The following is a 24,307-nucleotide window of genomic DNA, read 5'->3' as shown; positions in this document are numbered from 1 at the left end:
CCAAAAATATGTAAGTACATGAGAAATGCTTAACAGAAAGGAAACATACTGAACATAAGAGTGTCCAGGCTACATTCTGGCAGAAATAAAGGCCTATTATAATTGGCAAGACAGAAAGATAGATAGATAAATAGATATAAAGAGATGATAGATAGATAAATAGATATAAAGAGATGATAGATAGATAAATAGATATAAAGAGATGATAGATAGACAGATAGATAGATAGATAGATAGATAGATAGATAGACTGAAAGAAAGATAGTGGGGTAGAAAGAGAAGAGAGAAAAAGAGAGATTACGAGTGTCTGTTGAGAGAGGTCAGTACAGTTAAGGGCTGTATCCTCTCCCAGGTTGATTCACTCCCGGCGAGTCTGCCTGCTAATGAATGCCGTATAGAGACTGTCTGCGCGACAAGGGGCACTGCTACGGGATAACATACCACAAAGAGCCAGAGAAGGCTTCAAACTCACTAGCAGCCGAGATCACGAACATCAAGCAACCATCCCAAAATGTTTATATCATTAGGAAGAGAAATGTCTCCAGAGATGACATTCAAGATTACGCTGCGTTTTTTCTTCTCCCATACCGTATGTATACACACTGTGCTCAAAGATAATATGTAAACATTTGTGAAACTATGAACAAATCCATCCTGAGCACTCAGATTATCTGAAATATGGACAATTGTTAACCTAATGAGATGCCATGTTTTTCACAGTAACATCTCAAAATCCTGTTGAACTACTTTGTTATTTTTCATTCCATTTATTTCAATGCAACATAGTTTAGACAGTAAGACAAACATTAGAATATCAAATCCCTAGACATCAATGCATTATTCCTTGAAAGTTAAATAATAGTGAATTAATTATGATTTTCAATATTCACCATTAGCAAACACATACCATTGGCTAATCCTGAATGGTATTCACAGATAGAGGATAGTTGATAGCCACTGCTACCCGCACATACTATAGTTTAGAGAAGCCCTTTCCTTGGTAGATAGCAATCTAGGCATGTTTAAAAAGAAATATACAAACATACAAACAAAATACAAAAAACAAAACCAAATGCCAATACCAGGCACATTGATGATCTTCTTTGGCAAATGTTATTTCATATGCAAGAAAATGAAGCACCAAAATTGTGAAAACAAAGACAGATAACATAATGGTTTTTCCACATGTTTTTTCTTACTTGCTGTGAAAGGTTTGGGGTCAAAGCTTTTCCCAGGCCAGTACACACAGGCTGGCATACTGCTTAAAGGTTTACCTCAGGTTAAAATTATTTCCCCTTGAATAAAAAGTGAAAATGATGTTACTCACCTTGAGAACGACCTGTATTCTGCAGCAGGATGACTGTTAGAAGAGAACAAAAGACACAAATTCACTAAGAGTTATGGAACAGTAGTCATGAATAAATTTCACAGAAAATGACTCATTTAATTTTGTTACCAACTATTGCAAAGGCAGTATGGTATCTTAGTAAAATAGGAGTCATTTAATGATGCTATCTTGCTTGTTAATCTTAGCATCAACTTGCCCTAGATTTTTCTGAACCATATGGTTGTACGATCGTTAAACATTCTGCACTCTCTGTGACTTGTGGTGTGCATAAAATGGGGCTTTCTTGAATAAAACTTTACAATGGAGGCTCTATGCATCTACACATCAAAAGCACAGTACATGTATCATCATCTGCTTATCTACAGCATAGTAGTTTCAAAAGATACAGCTTATACAAATTTTGAGAGACATGTTTGTGAAAAGAACTACTTACAAAAATTGTGAGTATGCTTAAGAAACACATTACTTCTCTTTTTATCCATCTGATCTTCCTTCTCCTCATTCTCCTTTTTTATTCTATTTTTAGAATACTGACTTTTCCAAAGTGGACTTCTTATTCAAAATGACGAAGCAGCTCTGTGTGGGAAGGAGATTAAAATAATGACCTTTTAATAAATGTGCACTTTAACTTTGAAATATGTAGACATGAGGATTTGTTAATATTACCCTTATGGCAGCCTTTCCTTGACCTGAGTGAATATTCCCACTCACCAGATTAACCTCCCCCCCCCCCAAAAAAAAAAAAAAAAAAAAAAAAAATGACCATATGACTGCTGCTGCTATGTCAGGCAGGGGAAGCAATCTTAAGAAATTCTCAGTCAGTCATCTGCACTGATAACAATGTCAAGTGATAAACCACAAAGAGTTGGTTGCAGTAGCTATATCTCATGAGTATGAGGAAACTCTTGAAATCATAGACTTTGTCCATAAACCTTTAGAGCAAGTATGAAGCAGATGTAGATGCTACAAATACTCTTTAGGTGTCCATGGGTAAAAATGGTTGTTTGTCTTTCACATTCAGCAAAACTCAATACATAACAATCACACACAAATTATGAGCAGTGGCATGTATCATTACAACTGCAAGTCATTAAAGACAAGCCTTAACCTGTTGAGGATGAGTCCCGAGTATACTGTACTCGGGCAGGGGTCTATGGGAAATGCATGTTGTAGCAAAATCAGCCCATCCTCAATGGGTTAAATTGGGGGCAAATGACTTAATTTTAGACAACTTTTACACTCTCAAAGTTGAACAAATTTACAATGATTAATCCAACAACCACTAACAGCAACAGAGGCTAGTACAACTCACATTCTCACATTTTACAATTTTGAAGCATTCATCTGCTATCTGCAAATGGTTTTATGCCTTCAATAGGATATGTACACACAGGCATCTGTGGGTGACTTGGACCCCAAAGGAACATTGCAGAAAGCAGACAATCTCTCTGTTTCATGAAAAACTGTCCTCATATTGTGATGTCATGTCTACTATGAAACTGTTATCTCACAAAATGACGCCAAACACTAAAGACAGTTTATAGCATAGAGGCAAATATTCTACAGTAAATCATAATGGCTATGAAACATGCAGATAATCTTTCACCCTCATTCAGCAACAAATTCCAGAGACCTGTCTAAAATTAGTAGAAACAATCCAAGAGAAGGAAAAAAACTGTGAAATATAAAGGCCTCTCGCCCTCCACAAGCTGTAGTAATTCCTGCATATATTTTCTGTCACAATAATAATAATGATGATGATGATGATGATGATAATAATAATAATAATAACAATAATAATAATAACAATTATAACAATAACAACAATAATAATAATAATAATAATAATGATAATGATAATAATAATAATAATAAAATGTAAAAATATATATAATAGAGTCCACAACATCAAGGTATTTTACATAAACATCAAAGGCATTTTAAGTGGTGGTACATGATGACGATGAATCTTATCAATATGGCTGCCATCAATCACCAAACCAATTAAGCCCTCCTAAACGGAATTAGAACAAGGAAAAGTAGAAATTACGCGGTGCGTAATATATGTCCCCGCCGGAAGTAGCATTTAGTAGCAAAATGTACAATATAGGTAAAAAGATGAAGGTCAAAGGTCAAAGAAGTCAAAGGTCAAAATTCTATGTAGAAGTTTTGAAGCCCTCACCTAGTGCCATCACATAAAGCACACGGAATCGAAATTGGGTTAGAAATGGCGAAGGAGTAGCATTTTGTAGCCAATGTACAATATAGGTAAAAAAAATCAAGGTCAAAGGTCAAAGAAGTCAAAGGTCAAAATTCTGTGTAGAAGTTTTGAAGCCCTCACCTAGTGCCATCACTTAAAGCAAACGGAATTGAAATCGGGTTACAAATGGCAAAGGAGTAGCATTTTGTAGCAAAATGTACAATATAGGTCAAAAATCAAGGTCAAAGGTCAAAGAAGTCAAAGGTCAAAATTCTGTGTAGAAGTTTTGAAGCCCTCACCTAGTGCCATCATATAAAGCAAACGGAATCAAAATCGGGTTAGAAATGGCGAAGGAGTAGCATTTTGTAGGCAATGTACAATATAGGTCAAAAATCAAGGTCAAAGGTCAAAGAAGTCAAAGGTCAAAGTTCTGTGTAGAAGTTTTGAAGCCCTCACCTAGTGCCATCACTTAAAGCAAACGGAATTGAAATCGGGTTACAAATGGCGAAGGAGTAGCATTTTGAAGCAAAATGTACAATATAGGTCAAAAATCAAGGTCAAAGGTCAAAGAAGTCACAGGTCGAAATTCTGTGTAGAAATTTTGAAGCCCTCACCTAGTGCCATCATATAAAGCAAACGGAATCAAAATCGGGTAAGAAATGGCGAAGGAGTAGCATTTTGAAGCAAAATGTACAATATAGGTCAAAGGTCAAGGTCAAAGGTCACAATTGAAATTCTGTGTAGAAGTTTCAAAGCTCCCATGTAGTGCTATCATATAAAGCAAACAGAATCAAAATCGGGTTAGAAATGGCGAAGGAGTAGCATTTTGAACATTTTGATCACACACGGACGCACACACGGACGGACGCACGGACGGACGCAAGGACGGACGCACGCACGGACGGACGCACGGACGGACACACACACGTACGGAGCCCGTTTCATAGTCCCCTGCTCGAACTCGTTCGGCGGGGACAATAAAAGGATGCTACTGCTGTAGGTGTGGTGTACATATGTCATCAATTGCTACAGATTTGTACACAATTATAGAGACCAGGGAGATAGTGTTTTCTCTTTAGTGCTTCAAAACACATTTAGCTCAGAACAATAAGACAATTACAGGAGAAACATGTCCAACGAGATGCTATAATTATTTCTGAAGATAAATTGTGCCAACTTTAGCTACTGTATATGCTATATATTTCGCATGGGTTTTATTTTCGCGAATTTCGCGAGTCGGGAGCTATTCGCGAAATTAACAACACGCGAAAATATTACCCTCCAAAATGAATTCCTTGCCTTGATAATACGAACATTTCAGCACTAGTATACCATGTCACGGCTTACCGAATAGACCATACTGGCTAAGCTTGTTTACATACATATAGCACGTCCACGTCTAACTACTAACCAGTATACACAGCCCAGTCGCTGTAAGTAGCATTCGCACAGCACAGCGTATTAACAGCGTCTGGGGTGGTCGGGCTAGTCCACGTCTACATTTGTACTTGCGAATACTGTAGAGCCAATCCATTATCGTAACCCCTCGTACCACTCGTCAGAAATCTAGCACAATGGACTTAACCACTTCAAAAATTTTGAATTCTAACTTACTAGTTTGCAGAGTTTGGTAAGTTTTTTTCATGCAGTGTATAACTAGTATCATTCTGATTTGCTAGTAAGTTGAAAATTTACACTTTCTTTGCTACTTCATATTTTCTCTGGTCCCCCAATCGCGAATTTAACCACTCGCGAAAATGTGTGACAGCGGCAATTCGCGAAAATTTATGTATGCGAAAATTATAGCGTATACAGTACTACATGTAGTGTACATTTAGATGTACTGAATATAAATACATTGCACATACAGTATGTACATTGTACCTCTATTTATGTAATGCTTACAATACTTTACTACATGTGATCTGTTTCTCAGTATAATCTTTAGTCTGGGTCTAGAAGTTAGTCTATTCTCTGACTGGCTTCTGTCTGTTTTGATGTTATTGTTGTTGTTGGCATTTTCCCCCTTCCCCTGGAGGGGATCTATGGTTGGTCAGGTTCACTCTGTAGGGAGAAGAAGATGACATTCGCCCAGTCACAGACTGTCTGCGGTCCAAACCTAGAGCTGGACAGTCCACTAGGGACTACCCCCCCCCCTTGACCTTTCACAATTTGTAAAAATTCTAGACTAGACAGGAGGAGTGGGCCCATGATAGACAAGTCAACTGATTGATTAAATGGTACATCAAGCACCAGAAGAGCAGCATGCACAATACTGTCTACACACTGTACTTTTAAAGCAAGAAATATTAGTGGCATTACATTTTTGCAAATTGGAGCAGATGGCCCTTTTTCATGGCATGAAATTTTCACTAAATGCAACTGGCATTCAATGCATATACAGTAGCATAAACAAGAACTTTCATGTGCATTTTAATTACATGAATCTGGCTCTTTCAAATTTGCGAAATAAAAAAAAAAAAACCATGAACATATCTGTTTTCACAGTATGCATCATAATTATATCTAACAAGTCTAATTTTTTGCAAATCAAACTTACCAACAATTTTGCAAGTGATTACATTTGCGATAGTGGAGTACAGTACGTAAATCGAAAAATGTTTGCATGCACATCGCATTCCTGTCAGGATTGGAACTGATATTTTCGCGTGTTGTAATATATGTTTAATCGTGTACATCACCCGACTCACAAAATTTGTAAAAATAAAAACCTTGGGAAATATGTGGCATATAGATGAATCCGACTTCAGAGCACTGTAACTTATGGTGGCCATAACTGGGGGGGGGGGGGGGGGGGGGGGGCCTTCCAAAGAAGAACAAATGCACTTCAATGGGTTATGTAATGAGCCAGGTGCATTGCTATGTCAGTGCACAAATTATCTTTTACTAGGCATAATTGAAGCCCCCCCCCCCCCCCAGTTAGAAATTACCATAAAAAAGTACCCACACCGAATTGGTCTACTGTAAAAGTGGAAATTTTCGCGGTGTTGAAATTTTCGCGCATTTCGCGCAACCAGAAACTAGCGCGAAAATAAAAACACGCGAATATTTTTGCTTGCCATACGTTCCTGTGCGTGATGTCTTGATTCCGCGGAATTAAAAACACGCGAAACTCTTCTGACCCGGCCTAGCGCGAAAAATTAGTCCCGCGAAAATATCCACTTTTACAGTATACAGTACTCAAACTCACAAATAAAGAAAGACCAGAATCCTTACTACAGGTAGAAGAGCAGTCTAGGGTAAGCCTAACTTGTCCCGATAACTACAACGAGTGTACCTGTACTTGCTTACCCAAGAAGCATTCTAATGTAATGCTCCACAGATACACTGTAGTAATCAATTGCTTTGACATAAGAGAGCACTTAAGTTTGCATCCTTCCTAAAACACACCAAGCTTGGCGATCAGCAGTTCACCGTCTCATTTATGGTACTACATAATAAATTGTACTTAGCCGACTAAGTATGCAGATCAGTATGCAGATCTATAAATCAGCCATTATTCAATCCGGAGGATTTTTACAATTGAGTACTAAACCTAGTAAAGAAAAAAAAATGCACAAATGTGATAAAAGTGTTGAATGTTAAAGGGAAGGTAAACCCAAAGAGCAATGTGGATTGAGTGAAAGCAGCAACATTAGTAGAACACATCAGTGAAAGTTTGAGAAAAATCGGACAATCGATGCAAAAGTTATGAATTTTTAAAGTTTTGGTGTTGGAACCGCTGGATGAGGAGACTACTAGAGGATATGACGTGTGAGTGGACAACAATACAAAGAAAATATAAAGGATATTCAACAAAAATTCACTTTTCTAGAATTATGAAAGAGCAGTGGACCAACCGCTTTCAGAAAGCAGGGGGAATAATTGCTACCCTTAACATATGTCAATATCAAGTTGATGGAATTTGTAATTTTCATGAAAAATGGATTTTTGTAGTATTTTCTTTATATTTTCTTGATATTGTAGTCCACTAATACGTCATAACCTCTAGTAGTCTCCTCATCCAGCGGTTCCAACACCAAAACTTTAAAAATTCATAACTTTTGCATCGATTGTCCGATTTTCTTCAAACTTTCACTGATGTGTTCTACTAATGTTGCTGCTTTCACTCAATCCACATTGTTCTTGGGGTTTATCTTCCCTTTAACATTTTATGGGATACTAATATTTCCTTTTTCGGTCTGGGTCAGTTAATAGTACGGAGATTTAAAGAAAACCTGGACAAATTTGTTCTGTACAATATTACCACTAAGTTTCATATGGGATTTCAAATTTCCCTCTGAAATATGGCTTAAAATTGCAAAAAACTAGAGGGCTTTTTACACTTGTAAATTTTTGCTTAGCCCCAGACCAACGGTGGGGCTAAGGGGGGGCCTTAGCCCCACCGTTGGTACGGGACTATCCTTAGCCCACTTTCTGTTTACACTCGTTTTTGCCAAAGTGGGCTAGCCCCACCGATAGTACGGTACTATCTGGCCCTGCAAAATAGCAGGGGTTAGCACCGCAATTGCGGTGCTAGCACCGCAATTGCGGTGCCAAGCAAGTGAGTGTAAACAGAACGAAAAAATAATCCTCGGCTAAGCGACGGAGACAAAGTCCGACCCTCACTGACCAATCAGAAACGAGGTAATCAAGTGCTGCCGGTGCGTGCGTGTACGTGTACAGTACACAGCGTAATTATGAATATTCATGTGGTTTGGAAAGTCCGGGGCTAAGAAATACGAGTGTAAAAAGGTCAGTTTTCTCCTTAGCCCCGGACAAGAGATAGTACGGGACTAATTGGTGAGTGTAAAAAGCTGAAAAAAATGGTACGGGACTAACGATAGTCCTGGGTCAGAGAAAGTCCGGGGTTAAGAAACACAAGTGTAAAAAGCCCTTAAGAGCTACAAATACTTCTCTGATCACCATATCCAAACTCTATGGAAGAGTAGCTTGGAGCATGAAACATCAAAGCCAGCAGAATGCCAAGCATACATCATGTGAAATTGTCATGCTGTAGAACCTACGCATAAATTTGCACATATTTCAAAAAGACTCCACTCCTTCTATAACACCTCAATGTTAACAGAGAACAATCCCTCAATGTCAGAAGAGAAAATACATGTTGTACCATATGCATGTATGGACATGAGAAAACTTTATACAGCACAGATAGTGTGGTTCAAGCTCAATGGGGTTAAACATACATTTTGTGTAGGATTGTGTAAATACACACTCACACACTGATGAATAATGGAAGCTTGCACATATTGAGAGCACTTCACTGCAAATTTTATTGTCAGCATTATAATTTAGCATAACAGCATCATGAAAAAATGAATCAAACTGATGATTTTGTCCAGTAAGCTGCATTTAGCAATAAGCTCTAAAGGAAAGGGCTTTTACTAGTCTTTAACTAAAGGAGATTCATCATTCATTACTCAAGTGGAAGTAAGGATCTCTGTAACTATTATCATAACCTCCAAATGTAGAAGTGTATTATTAACCATTTGAGCAATAACAATGAGAATGCTGCAGAGTTTCTGTAGCAACTTTTGCACCATGCATACCTGCAATAATTAGGGGTTCAAAGCCAATACACTGATGTACAGTACTATTTCAAGGGGGAAGCATTTGGGTGATCATACTCCCTAAACAAACAATAATCACCACAGCATTTCTTGGCACCAATCCTATTCTGAGATTGTAAACATGAATGATATCCTGCCCACACAGAGTCCAAGGCACAGTGACCTCTTAATGACCTCATGGAATTCACACTGTTTCTCTTGACAGAGCCTATCTAGCCTATAGAAGCTGTGTGTTGGGATGCTAGCTGCTATCTCCCTCAGGGGCCAGGTCTTTTATCTGACCCTGCCAGCCCACACCTCTCTTCTACAGATGAAGAACTCAGGCAGGTCTGGCCAGAGACACAATTCTGGTACACATACATGTAGGCCTACATGTACATTCACAGTTTGTCTTTTTTTTAACATGTTATCACTGCTGTTACTGGGGCATAAAAATTTAAAAAAAAAGTCCCTCATATCATACTGTAAAGCAAGAACTGTTCACGAATTGGAGCCAGCAGCCTTTTTAATGGCATCAATTTTGGGGGAACTGCCACTGGCATTTAATGCATATAGTGTAAAACTGCCACTGGCATTTAATGCATATAGTGTAAGCAACAACTTTCACGTGCATTTTAATTTCATGAATCTTGGCTTTCGCGAAATTTGCAAAATTAAAATGCACTCAAACTTTCCTGCTTTTACAGTAGTCAGACAGGTGAATCACACAGTAGTTTTGTTTTCATCAAAACAGTAGGCTTACCTAACTACCAAAGCAAGTTACTAAGGCTTAACTGATTTCGTCATCAATACTTGCTGGAGAAATTGACAGGTTGACAGTGATCCATATTCTCCCTGACAAATTACAAGAGGTTTGGTGGGTGCCTACACTGTAACGTGAAGAGCTGGTTCATAAGTGACTTAAGTCTATAAAATATAATTTTTTATTCTCATCAAAAAGCAAACAAACAAACAAGAGCAAAACCAAAATACATTGTACAGGGGGACAAAATACTAGCTGCCAAACCTAAAAACTGACTTGACACTTCATTTTTCCAGTCCCCATTCATACAACTAAAATATAGAAATCCACCAGATGAAAAATAATGCCTGATGCAAAAAAAAAAAAAAAAAATATTCTTCCCCCCAAAAGTTCACATGGAAGATTCCATTCTGAGAGCACAACCATTTGATTACTGTAAAAGTGGATATTTTCGCGCTTGGCCGGGAAAGAAGAGTTTCGCGTGTTTTTAATTCCGCGGAATCAAGACATCATGCACAGAAACATATGGCAAGCAAAAATATTCATGTGCTTTCATTTTCTCGCTAGTTTCTGGTTGCGCGAAATGCGCAAAAATTCAAACACCGCGAAAATTCCCACTTTTATAGTAACAGTACCTTGAAGTTCATAATATTGATATATAGGTACATGTACTGTAAATCACAGTGCACATGAGTCCTTATACCACTAGCTGTGTCTGGTAAACACAGACACTGGGGTAAATACAAGCCCAGTCTAAAGGTCACATTCAACTGTGACATAATGTACAGCATTGTCACATGAAGCACACACAAGTAAAAGGCTGTCAGACATAGTGACTATGTGGGCTGCATATCCCTAGTGACCTTGTATAGAGTCCTGTGCCATAGAAACCCTAACTCTTCTGCACAGACACTACAAGACAATCACTAGTCCACATGCACACACTCTGTAATGTACAATGTACTAGTACTTGTACATCCCCACCCAAAATGATACATTTGTTGCTGTTGTCTCAAGATTACTACATTTCATATCTTCTTCCCCTCTACAATGTTACTGGGAACCTGGGTGAGTTTCGGCTGAAGGACCTGTACCATGGGCATACCATGCAATGTGAAGGCTGGCTCAAATATTCAGGCATCCTCGTGAAGAAATGTGTACAGCTTATAAATCACTGATCTCTATGTAAGTGTAACACACACACCCGATCTATCTCAACTTGAGTCAAATGTAACCGATGAGAGTGTGCTTCCATGCACATATTCACTGATGGACAATTCTCTTCTAGCAGGCCTATGCAACCTGTGGTTTTCAAATGTACCCCTGTTGGCAGTGACTGAAGATCTATAGATTCAATTGGGTCAACATTCTCCCCCCAAGATACTGGGTCTTGAACCCCCCCCCCCCCAAAAAAAAAAAAAAAAAACAACAACAAACAAACAAACAAACAAACAAACAAAAAAAAAAACAAGTTAACTGATGCTCTGTTGAAACAGGCCATGTTGTTTTACTAGTGTATGGTTACTCTGTTCAATACTTTTATGGGAATTAAATGGGAATTTAGTGTTAAAACAGTCGACATTAAATTTAAAACTGGATACATAGTATTCTTACAGTATTATACGAGACAGTATCTTCTGGGTCATAATCTTTTCCTTTGCACAAGCTTTTTTACATTATGTAAGATGTACAGCTGTACATTGTATATTTAAACTTAAACCAAGGTGTGTCACTCTTAAAAACAACAAAGATAGTGACTTCAGTTCACTGAATTGTCCAGAACAAATGACTAGATCAGTCAATAAAGACTATCAAAATGCAAAAGCTCTTTAATCCTTGGAATCCTTGGCTCAATTTCATTCACTGCCATATTGTCAATGCATTATAAATGTACTAGTAATCCATCAAAGTCAAATGCCCTTGACTTGATTTGAAACAAAACCAAAGCACACAGCAATCTATCAATCACACGAACAGTGTAGTAGTTGTTTGTGTCATCTTCTTACTGTACACACATACAATTGTATGATCACAACAATCAATACCATTTGTATCAAAAATAAATCAATGGTGACATTGCATTCATATTTCATGGGTTGCATTTATTTGAGAACAGTCCGTCACAAGAAAAAAATCAATGAATTACTATTGCATAAGGATAATAATGTCACTAGCACTCTTCTTATCACTCAACAAGTCATTTTAAGAGGGCACGCAGGTTAAGTATTCCTAATCAAGAGTATTAGTATATTTTGTATAACAGCTGTACATTTATTATCACCTAATGTAGTTGTAGGCCTATGCTACTAACAAGTATGGCGATTCAAAAGTCCAATTGGGAAGCCAAATTGGGAAATAGAAAGCTATGCAAAAGATCCTAATCATTTTCCACAGCTGGTTTGGTTTGATAATGCAGGTATAAGAACATTCATTATGATTTTTTTAGGAATTATTTAGTAGATGGAAAGTGTGCAATTTTATTTGTGGACTACGGTAGTATTTTTAAAAGCAGCCTGGTGTATTTGTAAAGACAAAATAGAGGCAAATGTAAAGCCATTTCTTTTTTAATTTCTTGGACAAACTGACTGACCAATGACATAGCTGGCACACTTTGGTTGAAGGTGAGCAAGCATGGAGCTTGCCCGGGCAAATTGTACCATCAGGATCTACTGAGCTATATGGGTGCAAAACACATACTGTAAAAGTGGATATTTTCGCGGGACTAATTTTTCGCGCTAGGCCGGTTCAGAAGAGTTTCGCGTGTTTTTAATTCCGCGGAATCAAGACATCACGCACAGGAACGTATGGCAAGAAAAAATATTCGTGTGTTTTTATTTTCGCGCTAGTTCCTGGTTGCGCGAAATGCGCGAAAATTTCAACACCGCAAAAATTTCCACTTTTACAGTATCCCTTTCAATACCTCTCTGGCTCGGGCCAGGTCCAAGCTAAGTTGTAGAATTTTTAGTTTATGAATGGGTCGGGCTAAAGTAGCCACCGACAGGCTCAGGCTATTTTGACGCTGCTTTAAGCCAGCACCAGACGCGGGCCAGGCTCGTGTTTGGTGCCAGTCGAAGAGTTTATGAAAGACAGCAGCACCAGGCTAGGACCAAAATTCCTTGCATGATCAAAGGTCGCAATTCCCTAGCCGTGCTTTCGCCGCTGGAGCGCGCGTTCCACTACCACTAAACTATTGCTGGCCCGCACAGAAGCGACTGTGTTGTGTATTGTTACATACAATGTACAGTATAGCAGACTATAAGAAAAATGAATAATTTTGTTGAAACAAAGAAAAAGCTAAGTCAGTTTTAATTCAAATGAAAAGATCACCACAAAATATCTGTAATTGCAATCATATTACACAGAGAAAAATTCTGCAACAATATAAATGGCTTACTTACTCTGACAAACTGATATTATTGAGTCAAGCATGGTGAGTTGCTATGTTTACTACATTACTCAGCAGCCGCAAGGATGAGGCCAAGGTAGGTGATTGCCAGCCTGCTCTGTCATGCTTGAAGGGCACTGTGGCCTACATGTATTAGTGCATTGTTGCAATCTAGCTCAAGCACAGAGCTACACTTAAATCTTCTTGATGCTTAATTATATGAATAAAACATATTTCCCTGGCTTCCTTTCGTAAGATCACATCCAGTTTTCAATGTGTTACATTTAATATTTTCCACTGGAGTGGACAAGAAATAGAGAGCTCTGGAGCCCTTATCTTTGCAGAAATACTATGAAACCCACTTGAAAAATGAACTCTGGTACTTGCTACATCATGTTCTTCTGACACCATGCAAAATTTGCTCAAATGCTATATCATGTTCAGTATGTCACATACTTCGCAAGGTTTTTCATCTTCGTCACTTTTGTGAGAACGGGTGCTATTTCCAAATTTAGCAACATGCAAAATTATTAACTCTGAAGTCCTCATGCATGCATACATTCTTTCATTCATTACTGTGCCATATAATTGCAAATTTAATTATTCGTAAAATTGTCAGGAGGTCCAAATTCAAGAAAAATTACACTTGCTAAATGTATAAATGTACAAAGCAGTACAATGTAAGCTCTATTCCCTTCTTAGTTTGAGCACCCCCAGATAAATGAAGCTCATAATATATGATTATACAATGGATGATATGTCAGGGTCCTTAAGAAAAATCTTTCTATTCCATATTTGGAAGTAGTCTAAGATACACAGAATGTGTAGCATCTCAATGTGTGAACTTGAAATCAACCAAAATACATCCCTGGCTGCTTTTCATCACAACCCATCTTCCACCACTCATTTTCTTGGAATAATCATTTTATATCAATAATATTTACTAAAAATTCTCCACCTCAGTAAGATGACTGTCAAGAAAAAACATTATGATTATGTGTATTTGTGATTTTTTTTTTTTTTTTTTTGTTGAACAAGACCTTGATGAAGGACTGGGATAGTACGGGACAGAAAAGGTGTATGACACAACCTAACACTTTTTTTTTGGGGGGGGGGGGGGAATCATGAACAAATTACGGTAAAACTTTGGATCCCAGCTTCAAAATTTTGCAGGATCTAAATACACACACAAAAAAAGAAAGAAAATAGAAGGAAAACCCAGACGTGCTACATTAGCTAGTGCACACAAATGGCTTAGAAGCAGAGCAGCACCAAAATGCAAGAAACCTGTAACTTTGGGTTTAAGTAAAAACAAAAACAAAAGTAATCAAAATGGCTCTAGCCAGGGCAAATAGTTCATGACACAAAAGAACTAACTTCTTTTTTTTTAATATCTGCAAAATATCACTCTTCAGATTGACTTGCCTTAATGTGATTTTCAGAGATCTAAGATCCTGTATAACTTGCATGGCCAAATATTTGTAAAGCATGCCTGCAATACAGGCATACTGTACCGTAACGTACCGTACTGTACAATACTATACATACTGGTACCACAACTATTGAATTGATGAACATTATGGGCAATCCCTATACAATTTCATCAATTTATGACATTCTTAAGTGGGGCAGTTTAGGGGCCACATTGCATCTAAATTAAGCTATCCAAAAATTCACATAAACGGCATCCAAAATTTGACCGCCAACATTTGACTCCTTCTTAGTATCCTTTCTGTGTCAGGTCAAATTTTGGCATAGGCAGCTTAATTTTGGTACGGGAACCGATGAATGGAAAAAAAGGAGACACTCTTCTTGAAAACATGAAATTTAGCAAGAACAGTTTCGAAGACCGACTTTCATCCAGCTTGAATAAATTTGTGGACAAATTTACACCTCACGCGACAGAACAGCAACATCTCATTTTGATATCTCAGTAAGGTATAGGCCTACACAAAGTACATTAAGCTACATGTATTGTAAGAAAAATAGGTATTCCGAAAAATAAATATGGCTCTATCTGAAAACCACCCAGCTTTCAAATGCACAATAACTTTAACATGGTTATACATAAACATTGCCGAGTTTCATGGCCTTACCTACAAAAATTTTGCAATGCAATAACAATACAATATTTGTCATTGTAGAAATTAGAATGGTAAACATGAATAACGTTACATACGTATCATGCAGAGGAAGGTAGTACTGGGGGATAGCTAGTGTATAAATACAATGACTGAATTAACTTGTCAGACACCGAGTTTCAGTTGCCGTGTGAAAATGGATGCAAGTCCATCACTTGATGCTGCTCTTTGTGGTGGAGCTTTAAAAAAAAAATTAAAAAATAAAAAAGTATAGAGTCTAATAATCTTAGAAGTCTGGTTAAATACGCAGCTCACCGAGGGGGGCGAGATTAAAATAGAATAGAATTAGAAAATTCCTAACAGTTACCATTAATTGTTAGACATAACCATTGTTAGACATGTATTTTCTATTCAGTATTCTCACTAACGTTAAATTTAAGTTTGGTTTAAAAAGTTAATTAGAAATCATCATTTTGCAAGCTCCTTTCTTAATCATAATATTCATAGACTCTTATTCGACTTTCGACCCACCCACCCGCACCCTGTCTCCCTGGGCCTGGCCCCCACAATTTAGCTCAGTGCAACTGGGTCATGCGTGGTCGGGGACCAAAACTAGAGGTTCGTTGCGGATCAAGATTACCATAAGCATGATAAGCGTCAACGTAGTATTTATGCTAAACATAACGAGCTTGGTCTACGAAGCTCTGCTGGTAAGACCAGTTAGCGAGTTACGAAGGTCAGGTCAACCCTGTGTAGACCGAGCGATGGATACGATTATGACGAACACATATCCAGGCTCAGTCCAGGGCTGGATCAACAATTTAATTCAAATCGTAGCATCAAACTTACCTATCAAACCTAGGCATACAAAGGACTCGGTTTGGCGGTCCATACTCATGTAACAAATGTTCGCAGAAAATGCCAGGCTAGGCACCTTTCCCGAGCTGTAACGGCGGAATTTTCCTTCTCTGCGTCCTTTCATGTGTTTTTTTACCTATGCGCCTGCCATGATTTCGAACTCCCCATACCCAGCCAGCACATCGCATTTCACGGTACAGCCCTAATACACTTGCTATACAGTGCATGCAGAGGTGGTCTTGTGCACGGTGGTCGATGCTACGGTACTAGGCTTCCCTTGCAGGATTGTTCCGTTAGCCAGCCGATACGTTCTCTAGGCGTGCATACCGTTATACGTGCGCATTGTGCATACATGCCATGTATATTTGCACCAGTCTGGCTAATAATATCTGCAAGGCCGAAGTCTAGCCAGGCTTTCCGAGTGATTCCGAAAGGAGCCGATTGTCCACACCTCTCTCGAGTATCGCGTAGAATTATGTGAAATATACCCCTTTTCCTGTCTATCCTAGGATAGAATATCGAACCCGATACATGAAATTATGAAATTATCCGATCCACGGAAGCAGATGGTAAAATCCACGAGTAATAGGTGAAATTTTCGATGCAATTGGGGCGAGAGCCGAGTATGGAAAATGAGTAGGCTCTCCAGACGGATGCATCCATATTGCAGACAGGTAAAAAATGGAACTGTCTGGCGTTAAACCACAAAGGGGATATCAGACTGTGTAAATCGGACTACCAAATCACATTAGAAGTTTTAAAAATTTTACTCAATTATTTACTGAGATACATGTACGATGAAAATCCTATACATGCTCAAAATACTTATTGTTATACGGATTTAAGGGAAACACAAGTTTCGTTGTCCCTCTGACTAAGTGCGGGTAACCTATGCATAATGAACGCGGCCATCAATTCATTACGGTCCATTTGACCTTCAGGGGCGTCTGGTGTTGTTATGGATACTCCTTTTGCAGGGCATACAAATACGCTTGGAGAAGAGGAGAATGCATGCATACCTGTCGCTGTAACGTTGATTACCGCGTGTTATGTTCGATTTATAGTAGCAAAAACTCTGCTAAAATAGGCGTCTTGCGATAAAATGGCAGAAAAACCAGCAGCAGCCACTGGAAAAGCTCTAGCAGGATTCAACTTCGTTGCCAACGACCAGATTTGGTGAGTATTAACGAGTTTATTCCGTAGCTTTTTAACCAGTCACTACAGTCACTGCTGTTTACAGTTACACTGTTCCTGGATATGTTACTCTGCGTAGCCCTACCAATTGCACGGTAGGCCTACTTCAAATTGTACAGACTCCAGCAAGTATAGTGGTGTATTTACAACCAAACTGCAGAACTATATTTAATAGTTCAGTTCGTTAAATGACTTATTCAATTTGTAGAAATCAGTTTGACATGGTGAGTTCATGCCTGTGAAAGATAAAACTGGAATACCAAGCGTCACTACATTGTAAGTACTTGACTCCTTGAGCCCAGGGAGTCACTTGCTCTATATACAAAATGTACATTGAAATACAATTACAATGTACTAGTATACAAATATAACAGTATTATGCACTACTCACAGATCATATTCATAGTGACAACGGATCGTTAACACTCGGAGAGAATTTGATAAGTGACAGTTTTGATCATTTTCAATAAAGAAATTGATAGAATATCCTCCCATCACTGCATTTAGGCCTACTTTGGACTTGGTTTATAGTAGGACATTGAATGAAGTATTAAATATGGCCTATTAAGAAGTAATGGATCTTTTTTTTTCCCCTTGGGTTTGGGATGTACATTTGTATATTGATAGGGACAGGTTGTCACTAAAATATACTGAGCAGTGTCATGACAACATGCATCTGTGAGAACAATAACAAAGGCTTGTGAAAGTACATTGTACATTGTAGGTCCACTTGTTGAATAATTCAATAGAGATTTTTTTTTTTTTTTTCATGTACCGGTACAGCATTTATTTCTCTTGATGTAAAGATGAATCACCATTGAGGATGACTATGAAACTGCATCTGTTTGATGTTGATGCATACATATGTATGTTACAATATATTGTATCAAGGTTTAAGACAGCAGATGTACATGTATGTTTAGTCATCACTTTGTTCTTATGGCATAACTGTTTAGGAGTACAAATTTTACATCCAGCTCGAGAAGGAAGTTATTCTGTGTACATGCAATATGTGTAGTAGAAAGTGTATGTAAACATACAGTACAAGTGTACCTTGTGTGCATAAACTAATTATATATGTACAAGTTGTACATTATTGTCCCAGCCTCCAAAATGTAACCTATCCTGGTATCCCATCTTTTTTTCTCTCTTTCTCTTAAAGAGAATAATGATCAATTCAATGTACACAGTAAACTTCCTGGAAATGCATGCATTTTGATGCCACAATGCCCTACATGTAGTCTTAGAAAAAAATAATGAACTATGCATTGAAAGATAAGGTGTACATGCTTTTTCCACAAAACAAAAAATGCGAGGGTTGCGTGTCACAGTATAGTATCAAACATGAATAGTTTTAATAGTGTCGTAATTACTGTATAGTGTTCTGATCTTTTACTGAGATGGTTGATTCCTGTTGTCACAAGATTAGAGGATATATTCTTTGAGAGACAACAGGTGTGTGATTTTTCTAACATGTACCTGATAATGCAATTTTGTTTCTTTTGCTCATTTCAGGAAAGATCATATTCGATATGAAGAGACTGCAGCCAAAAGGTGGCCTGAATATTGGGGATTTCTAGGCGGCAGTTACAAAGAGGTAATCAAGTTTTCTTCTGTAGAGCTTTATAGTATATTCACAGCATCCAACTGCATCACAGGTAGATAGAGTGTAGCCAGATTTTCCCACTAAATACCTGTGTAGGCAAGAATTATGCTGCACATGCATGTAATGGTGACCGGCTTGGATTCTGACAAACCATGACATCAGAATGTTTGAATTTATCCACTCTGTATCCTGCTATGTAAAGCTAGTTTTTAGGCAATGTTGGCAATTGTGTTACCCATGTCATTCGATGCAACAACTCATACAAATCCGTGAAATTTGGAAAATGACAGAAATGACCGTCTTGCACAAATTTACCTTAAACTGCTCAGGGTAATTTTCACTAATGACATTACTATGATTAAATGCTGGTTTGCTAATATTCATTGATATACAAACTAGTACTGTCTGATGGTACATACATTTGAGTATATGTAATGATCTTCTCCAGATGATTTGTACAGCATTTTCCTTCAAGTTATCTAACATGAAATCCAGTCAGGATTTGAACAAACAAACCAGCAAACAAACACTTCAAAGGCCAACCCAAACTTCAGTAGAATCCCTTGATTGTTGTGTCCATACAGATACAAGACTATGAGTCTCACAAGGTTATAAGGAGGACTAATTCTTCAAGCCTTTTGTGGTTTATACAAAATACTGCTTTCTTATAAAGCCAGCTGACCAATCAAGTTCACTATCACTCATCTAGTACGTTAAATATTTGCAATTATGAGGCTGCATTGAGGCAAACATATTACTATGGTCTTGTGTCCTATTGTAATCAAAGACACCATGCAGTGTATAAAATGCTATACAACTTTTTTTTTCTCTCATTTCCTATGTGTAGTTGGTGAAAGATGATTTTGTCAAGAAGGAAGTCAAAAAGATTGAACTCCCGCCCCCGTTGGTCTTGCCTCCAATCACACCAATTTCACGCTACATCAAGGTGCTGCCCTCACCCCAACCATTCCCTCAGACAACAGCTAGCAAGATTGGCTGGCGGTCCGCCCATCCCCAGCACTCTCTGGAGATCTACGGCAAGTACGCCAAGCCCAAGGGAGGTCTCATCAAGCAGCTGAACTGGCCAGCTGAAGGTGTTATATAAAGCAGTGCCAAAAAAAAAAAAAACAGACATTTGCTCCAAAAATCGTATCGAGCACCAACCTTCCCTGTCTTGTCCTTGACATGTGACAAAAAGAAGGAATACTAATCTAAAATAATTTGTTTTTTAAGTATAATAAATGTTAGGATCACATTGTAATTTGAGAAATGGTATATCCCTCCCGTAGGAAGCTAGACAAGTTTGGCTCAAAGATGTCAATCATGTGCATTCTTGATCATGTGCAGTGATATGGTTAGAATGATATGAAATTGTGAAATCATTTTGTAGCCAACATATTTTGGCTTAGCCATCATAGGCCATATTAGGTGTTGGCCACTGGTCTGGTTTGTGATATTTTGAATTGCTTTTAATACCATCATAATATCATCAATGTGTGGAGGAAGGGAAGCAAGGTGAACAGTCTGTATGGGACATCTCTTCCTGGTACCTCTCTGTCAAGTCAGTAGTGGTAAAATAAATGGACTACAAAAGCTGACATCTCAAGTTCTACAGCAATATTCCATTAATACCTCTCAGGAATTGAATCTTTCCTTTGAGCTCACTGTACATGTAGTTATCTGTAACCCTTGTCAGAGATTCACACGTTCATTACCTGCTTTCCCAACTATAAATGGGCTCAGTATGAAGCTGTCCACGTGTACAGTTGTGAAAGTCTCAAGAAGAAAGAAGTAGGAATTTGAAATCACTCTACCTTGTCCATTGTCGGTAAAAGCAATTTTAATTCTGATTAAAAATCATGAAGTAAGATCTCAAAAGGAGAAAAGGAGTGTTCTCTTAAGAATGAAATGATTGTCTCTTGGCTTTTAAAGAAAAATTGGAAAATCACCTTTTATACTTGTGTAATTGGATCATGATTGATAGGCGAAGAAAAACATTTTATTTTCTGCCATTGCATTTGCCATTTGCCGGTCAATACATGTATGAGCTGCACTGTGGTAGCAATTCACTTTGTTATTTATTATGGGTTATGAGGAACAGTGTTCTGAGTATTCAGTAGTGTTTCAGAGTAGGGTAGCCTTACATTTTTCCATTGGGGCTCAATTGAAGGTAGAAATTTTAGATCCATCTAATTACCAATTAAATGAAAATATCTCCTTTTTTCAGGGATTCTTGTGGCATTTACTCAAAAGTTCTGAGGTACAACATGTTTTTATATCAATCTATGCAACATCTTAGCAATATAAAGGTATATCAAGTCACTATCTGTTGTACATTGTCAGCCATACATTTATGAAAAGAATCTATGGTAAGCCGCTTGAGTGACCTGACATTTCTTCCTTTTGTTGTAATTGTGAGTGAATTGATGATAATACAGAAATGTTTTCTCTTCCATATTACTCCTGCATAGTGTGATACCGTCCAGTTCATGTACAACTTAATTCAAAAGTAATTTTTGCATAATGATAATAGGTATCTGCGTGTCATTTTGGAATATGCGGTAGTTTATCATCATTCCAGTAGATGAAAATACTTATAAACAAAGCCAATATTCATCTCCAATAAAAAAATTCAACAACCTTTTCTATGCATTGAAACTGAAAGTTCAATTCCTTGGGAATACCACAATGTTGTCAGAAATGCAGAGTACTACAATGTATATGCACCTCGGGACTCAATCTGAAATAATAGCTTGTAATGCATATATTTTCTTCAATTGCTTTGATAAACCAGATTCAAGGAATGGGTCTTGACATTGTCTTTCAAAAAAAAAAATGAAAATAGTCTTGTTTTCCAAACCATATTCATATAGCATGATATAACATTATAAACATTAACGCAAGTTTATATTTGTAAACATTGATGAGGATGGAATGAATCTCTGTGTATGAAAGTGCATACATTTTCTTAATTGTCATTACCATTTACATTGTAATTATCAGTGTACACTGTACTTGCATTCTCCCAGAATATTATAAGAATCAAGAAGAGCAAATGGATTGTACAATGTATTTCTATTCTACGATTATGTGTCATATGTGAAATGTAAGAGATAATGTTAACCTTATGAATGAGACTATTTTTTTTTTTTGGATTCTCTGATTACTAGTATATGTGATATCTTGATACAGGCAACTCCTGTTATAAAAAAAAAGTCTATGGAACAGGCAGTTTTCTTTTGATATATCAACATTACATAATCACCAAAGGGAGTTTTTGTGTACCTTACACTTTTAATGGTAATAATTTGGGCACCTGAATTTTTACTTCATTGTAACTAAATTTCGTTATAACCGTGTCCGTTGCAACAGGAACGTCCTGTGTCAAGACTCTTTATCTTACATCTTGGGTTGGCACTTTGTTCAAGCCTGGCTTTGGTGTTAAGCACCAGCTGAGTTTCTGAAGAGAGAGTTGGTTGTATAATGAGAGGTCACATGAGACATACAAATATGGTCACATGACACGTACAAGTATGGTCACATGACACAAACAAGTATATTGACAGCCAGCATGTCCCAGCAAGGTGGAAACCGCGTGCATCATTGTGCTGGTCACATTTTGTAACTTGTGAATTATGTTCTTGTTTCATAACAGATTACAGGTTGTGTTTCATTCAGTCCTTTCCTAAAGAAAGGACAAAATGAATTGTTTTGAGCTTAGATTATGTTTTCCTCTCTCTTATATATTTTGTATGCTGTAAAAATTTGCACTGTTGTTTTTGTTTGTCATACACTGTGATATTGTTGACTGAATTACATGCATTGTATGAAATGAAATGTTTCTTGTGCAAGTCTACATCACTTCAGCAGGTTTTGAAGGATGTAGCTTAATGTCTGGTAAAATAAAAAGTGAATGCCGTCCAGTAAAAGATTATCTTTGCCTTTTATTATTTGCGTCTCATCTGCCAATTGACTGACAGAAATTAAAACGACCAAACTGAATATAAACCTTACTACATGTACAATTATATCGAATCTAATCTTCTCACAAAATCAGGACGACCCAAATTCATTTGGTCCGTATGATTTTAGGATCTTCTAAACTAGATAAAACGGATATCATAATCATTTTCTCCCAGCATCAGATTGAATGTGAAAGGGGTCATGTGTTTGATGACAAAGTTTTTCTATCCTTGTTGTCTGACATGTTTGGTGCGAAACTCGGATTTGTTTGAGCAGTTGAGAACGAGATGGGTATGTGATGTGAGGATTCTATCACATTAATGAAATATGATTATTTCATTACGTAATGTCAGAGAAAATGCATCTTGTGTGAAATAGAGACAGACCATATCAGCCCCTCTCCTTCCCTCACCTTTCACCCTTCACCCCTAATCCCAATCTTAATGCTCAAAGGTCCTTCTAATTGTACTTGTATAATGTATACTGAAGGGCCTTGGTGTCTTGTTTCTCAGTGTCATTTCGCCCAAAGTCATGGTTGGGCGAAAATAAGTGCATTCTTAATATGGACACCATGCACAGCATCTTACCAAAGGGCTCTTTCCTGTTGAATACATGTATAAGGAAAACTGTGCAGTAATTGTTATTTTCGCGTGTTTCTATCATTGGTTTAGGAGGTGACGCGTCTCTTATGTCACTAAAATGAGATTACAAGGCATATATATAGCACATCTATAGGCGACACAAATAAACTTCTTGCAGAGCAATGTTTGTTCGTTCGTTTGTTCATTTAGGTAAATGCAATGAACGCTGAATGCCACCAGGAAACCAATAAAATAAGTGCTAGGCCCCACAGCTACGGAGACAAACAGTGGATGATTCGCTCGTATGTCGTCATTATCCATATCCTTTGTCGTTCCATCTGGGGCGCTCGAAAACATCCGGGTACGTGCACCGACACTCATTGTCATTCTAGCAATGATCACAATGTTTATCATATTAATATAACGCGTTTGTGCTTGACTCTTAATGTGTTTAAAAAAATGATCAATGTGTTTGCGATAGTTGTTTCATTATTCAGCAAGTTTCAATCTCTTATTCGACGAAACGAGCCAATCTCTTGTTTGTTTGTCGTATGTAGGTGAGGATGGCGAATACGTTCAGTTGACACATACTGCCCTCTCCCGGTGTTTACATCACCAATAAATCTCATAAAGATGAAACTTTAGTTTACCAAACGTTTTCAAAGAGACACTTGCGACTGAAATGTAAACACCTCTCAAACCTACAAAACTTTTTGCAGATACTAGTATACACAACCACGCAATAATTTACACACGTG

General features: G+C 37.7%; 1 protein-coding gene across 1 annotated transcript; it reads left to right on the top strand.

The window, feature by feature from the left end:
* The first annotated feature begins 17,214 nt into the window (after positions 1-17,214).
* On the top strand, positions 17,215-22,921 carry LOC140232598 (ciliary microtubule inner protein 1-like). Its single transcript, XM_072312696.1, has 3 exons — positions 17,215-17,381; positions 18,915-18,996; positions 19,853-22,921. The coding sequence occupies exons 1-3, from the start codon at positions 17,308-17,310 to the stop codon at positions 20,108-20,110; spliced, it is 414 nt and encodes a 137-aa protein (XP_072168797.1). The 5' UTR covers positions 17,215-17,307; the 3' UTR covers positions 20,111-22,921.
* Positions 22,922-24,307: the final 1,386 nt, after the last annotated feature.

This window comes from Diadema setosum, chromosome 9, assembly GCF_964275005.1.
Source record: "Diadema setosum chromosome 9, eeDiaSeto1, whole genome shotgun sequence".
In the NCBI taxonomy this organism is placed as follows: Eukaryota; Metazoa; Echinodermata; class Echinoidea; order Diadematoida; family Diadematidae; genus Diadema; species Diadema setosum.
Note: the sequence above shows the minus strand (reverse complement) of the source record. Positions and strands in the feature narration are given on the sequence as shown.